General features: G+C 37.0%; 1 protein-coding gene across 1 annotated transcript in view; it reads right to left on the bottom strand.

Moving 5' to 3' along the window:
• HERC5 (HECT and RLD domain containing E3 ubiquitin protein ligase 5) overlaps positions 1–5050 on the bottom strand; it is a 57647-nt gene that overhangs the window by 2341 nt on the left and 50256 nt on the right. The window contains exons 20-21 of the mRNA XM_012805298.2: positions 410–593; positions 216–318 (exon numbers count right to left, since the gene is read on the bottom strand). Coding sequence (XP_012660752.1) covers positions 216–318; positions 410–593 — 287 coding nt within the window. The remainder of the gene's footprint in view (positions 1–215; positions 319–409; positions 594–5050) is intronic.

Here is a 5050-nt window from a genome sequence, read left to right on the forward strand (position 1 = left end):
AAAAAGAAAAAAGCAATAAGAAGAAATGAACTCACAGGGGAAAATACTGCCTATATTAACATTTGATTTTTGATGTTGGGCCGCAGAGGACATTCAATTGGACTAGGAGTATCTCTAACACTCTGATTTGTGGCAAATGTCACTTACCACAATGAAATTGTTGTTCCATTAAAGAGATACAAGACAGCTGATCTATTACTTGATGTAATACCTACCAAGGAATTTTTTCTTTTCCTCAAGTTTCAATTTGTGGAAAGCCTCCCAAAACATCAATATGGTGGGATGAGAACTGCTGTAGTCTTGTTCATATTGTGCCTTCTAGAGAAAAGGCAAAAAAAAAAAAAAAAAAATCAGTAAATAGGAAGGAAAACTGAATTTAATCAACTTAGCTTTTATGATGACAATGTACCTTTTCAAATGTCTCCCAGTCGTAATCTGTATTTCCAAGCATCACGTCCCTCAGTTGGTCAGGATGGAAAATACTGATAATCTCCTTGTCATGTACTTTATAAAATCCTCTCTGAAATTCTTCATATGCTGCCTTTACAGAGATGTTGAAGACGTAATCGACACACTTAGAAACATAGTCTCTCCTTTAATGAAAGAAAAAATTATTTCCACTTACTGCAATACCCTGAACAAAATGACTGGAGGATAAAAACAAAAGCTAGAACAGCTAACAGTTACTGAGGAGGGCTTACCGTGTTTCATGGACTGTTCTGATAACTATTAATAATTATATAATGGATTATCTAATTCAGTCTTCAAAACAAGCCTTTGAGGCAGCGTCTTATATTATAAACATTTTAGTGAGGAAGAAACAGAGGCACAGGGAAGTCAAATGATGGCTAAAGGTTGCACAGTTATGAGAAGGAATAGTTAGATCAGCACACCAGAAGTTTGGAATAATAAAACCACGAACAGAGATAAATCTCTAGGGGACAGGATTGGAAGATGGGGTACCTGTCATGATTTATTTTACATTCTTTTCCTAATTAAATAATAGCTGTGTACATTAATGCAATCATGGGATTTATTTTATATTCTTAAAAGTTATCTGAATTTGTCACAGTGAGTAACTAATATTGGTGGTTAAAGAGAAAAAAAACAGGTGATTTCTGCTTCTATCTAGGATAAAGTAGCTTAAAACAGGCAAATACTCCCACTGACAAGAACTTGAAAAAACAGGTAAAATACAAAAGCACGTCTGGCTCAGGGCTTCCAAATCTGGGTCAAGCCTCAAGAGGCCAACACTGCAGACATAAGGGAAACTCCCTGAAGGGAACTTGCTGCTTTACCTTTGGGACATTTGCCAATTCTTAATGAAGAAAAAAGAGTAGGGCAAACAGTGGTTATTACGAGTTGGAGAAAGCCAGGCGAGGTGGCTCACACCTATAATCCTAGAGCTTTGGGAGGCCAAGACGGGAGGATTGCTTGAAATTAGGAGACCAGTTGAGCAGGAGCTTGAGCCCCCATCTCTACTAAAAATAGAAAAACTAGGGCAGCACCTGTGGCTCAAAGGAGTAGGGTGCTGGCTCCATATACTGGAGGTGGCAGGTTCAAACCCGGCCCTGCCCCAAAACTGCAAAAAATTAATAAATAAAATTATAAAAAAAAATGAAAGAAAGAAAAACTAGCTGGGCATGGTGACAGGTACCTGTAGTCCCAGCTACTAGGGAACCTGAGGCAAGAGGATCGCTAAGCCCAAGAATTTGAGGTTGCAGTGAGCTATGACACCACAGCACTCTATCCCAGGACAACAGAGTGAGACTTTGTCTCAACAACAAAAACAACAACAAACACAGAAAAAAGAGAGAGTCAGAGAAGCCAGTAGAAGTTGCAGCAATTTAATGAGGCTGGGTAGAAAAATTAAATTTCGGGTTAACAATGTAACCAGGACTTAAAAGGCTGCAGGATTTGGGACAAAGGATAAAGAAGGCAGCCTGTCACTCAGCAGTCTTCCCTGTGAGCAATCTCTAAATTCTTCTGCTATGCAAGGGAGAGGCAAAGAAGCTAAGCTGGAGGCAGAGAACAATTTAACATCTCACGATACTAAGGAAACAACACCGGAGTTCAGGATCCACCAAGGAAAAGGGGTGCTAACAAATACTACAGGTTCTTAGGGGGACCCCTGGGAGAGCTACCCTTGAAGAGTGGAGGTGAACCAGTGGTAGACTGAGCCTTAAAGACTGCAGTCCTGCTTCAAGTTAGCTTAGTCCTTATGTGAATTGATTTGATTGATCCTTATTATCCTTATTATCCTACCTGCCTACCAGAATACAGGGTGACTCCTCCCTGGAAGAAGACAGCTTCATTCAAAACCTTTATGATTTTTTATACAAAATGTCTATCACTCAATCAAATGACCAGATATACCATGGAAAGGGACAAGGAGGAATAAAAGACAATAGAGACAAGTTTAAAGATGACCAAAACACAGGAGTTACTGGTGATGGACTTCACAATTGTGTGACCACTATGTTCAGGGGAAAAAATGGCAATATGAAAATTTCATGCGAAAACTTGAATCTTAAGGACTGAATAACCGAAAAACACAATCACTAAAAAAAAAAATCACTACAATTAAAACTTCAGAGACTTAATGAACTTCAGATACCTGAAAAAGTTAAAGAAATGGAAGATACATCAGTAGACAATTTCTACACTGAAATACAAAGAACAAAAAAGAGGGGAAAATATAGGAGTAGTAAGCAACTAAAGCACATAGGAGATACGTGTAATTGGAGCCTCAGAATGAAAGAGCCCTGGAAGGAAAGGACACAGAGAAAGAACCAGGTAATCCACATTCGCTTAGATTTGAAAAGAGGCAAAAGCCAAAATTTTTTCAAAACTGAACACATCAAGTCACAGATTGAAAGCCTGTATGAATACCAAGCAGGATATACAAAAGGGAAAAAAATGATGCCACAGTATTATAATAAAACCATTGGAAAACTGAAGACAGAGCAGCTAGAGAATAAAAACATTATTTTAAAAGAGCAACAATAAGATGATCTGCAACAGAAAACAATGGAAGCCAGAAGACAATGCAGTGCATTTCTGAGGTATGGGAAGCACAGTCAGTCTAGAATTCTATGCCCACCATGATGCCCGGCTAGTCTTTCTATTTTTAGTGGAGACAGAATCTCACTCTTGCTCAGGCTGGTCTCAAACTCTTAAGCTCAAGCAATCCACCTACCTTGCCCTCCCAGGGCTGGGTTGCAGGCCCGAGCCACCATGCCTGGCCTCTTTCAATATTTTAGAAAGAAGCAACAACAATCTTACACGGACTCTTCCAGAGGGCAGAAAAAGGGAAACATCCCTTCCTAGTTTATGGGGCCAGCATAGCCGCTGCAATATAGCCTCAGCATTAACATTATAAGAAAGGAAAATTTCTAACCTACCTCTTTTACAAATACAGATACAATAATCATAGACAAAATGTTAGCAAACAGCTACAGAGGGTACCAAAAAATGTATACATGTACACATTTTAAGAAAGGGAAAAACTGTGTTAAAATTGTAACACTGAAGTCATATTTGACTTCTGCAATTACAAGAGATATAAGATATAATATATAGGATAACAAATGTTATCGGTATATCCTGAATATTACAATTTTAATACCATTTTTTTCTTTCTTAAAATATGTATGCATTTTTGGGCAGCTTCTGTATAAAAAGAGCAATAGATAACCACCAAGCTTACCATGAACACAAGGTTGTTTTAACATTTGAAAACAGAACAACATAATTCTCCGTATAACAAAACAAACCCATATAGTTATTTCAATAAATCCATAAAAAGCATTTGATAATAACTCAATATCCATTGAAAACAAAAAATTCTTAATAAACTAGGGGAAAAAAGGGGAAACTTTTAACCAGGTAAAAATGAAAACCTACAGTAAACATTATATTTAATAATGACATATTGAAAACTTTCCTTTTGAGATTAAAAGCGAAAAAGAGAGCCTGCTGTCACCATTTCCGTACGACTTTATATCAGATGCCCTAGCCAGTGCCACAAAGCAGGAAGAAAAAGATGAAAGTTTTATAAGATCTGTACAAAAAACAAATCCAATTCTAATTATTTGCACATGCCATAAACAGGACATAAAAAATGTTCTAAAGAATCTCCTAAAAAACTATTAGAAGTAATAAGTAGATTTAATCTTAGCAAGACCCTTGAGTCTCAATGTACCAAAATCAATCACATTTCCATATCTGATAATAAACAATTAGAAAATTGAAATTCTTAAAGGGACAACATTTACATTAGCATACAAAACATTCAAAACCTAAGCAATAAACCCAATGGAAGGTGTGCAAGATCTCAAAACTCCATATTTTCTGAGAGTAACTGAAGAAGAGCTGAACAAATGGGGATAGACTAGTTCACAGATTAAAAGGCTCATCATTTTAAGATGTTAACCCTCCCCAAATTGATCTATAGATTCAATTCAAAAGCAATTCAAAATGCCAGCAGGATTTTTTTGCTATTGTTGAGGAAACTGGGAAACTACTATTGAAATTTAAATGCAAAGGCAGAGGGCCAAGTACAGCTAAGACAATCTGAAAGAACAGAGTTGGAAGATTTAAACAACCAGATTTCAAAACCACCCATAGCTGCACACTGTGGTACTGGCACAAGAACCAGCATGAACAGAAAAGAGAATTCGAAACAAGCAATGATTATTTATCAAAATGACATATAAAACAGTAGAGAAGGATAGTCTTTTCAATAAATGATACTGGAGCAACTGGATATTCATACATGAGGGAAAAAAATGAAACTTCTCCTATACCTCACATCTTACTAAGCAATCAATTGTAGGTGGATTGTAGACTTAAATATGAAAAGTAAAATGCAAATTTCTAGGAGAAAATAAAGAGCACTATATTCACGGCTGTGGGACAGGGAAGGATGTTTCACATAGAAGGCAACAAACCAGAACTATTAAGGAAAATACTGATGAAAGTGGACTGTGTTATTGTTTCATCGATAGACACATTAGCCAGGTGTGGTGGCTTTTGCCTGTAATCCCAG

This window comes from Otolemur garnettii, unplaced genomic scaffold (assembly GCF_000181295.1).
Source record: "Otolemur garnettii isolate 467f Iridium unplaced genomic scaffold, OtoGar3 scaffold00039, whole genome shotgun sequence".
In the NCBI taxonomy this organism is placed as follows: Eukaryota; Metazoa; Chordata; class Mammalia; order Primates; family Galagidae; genus Otolemur; species Otolemur garnettii.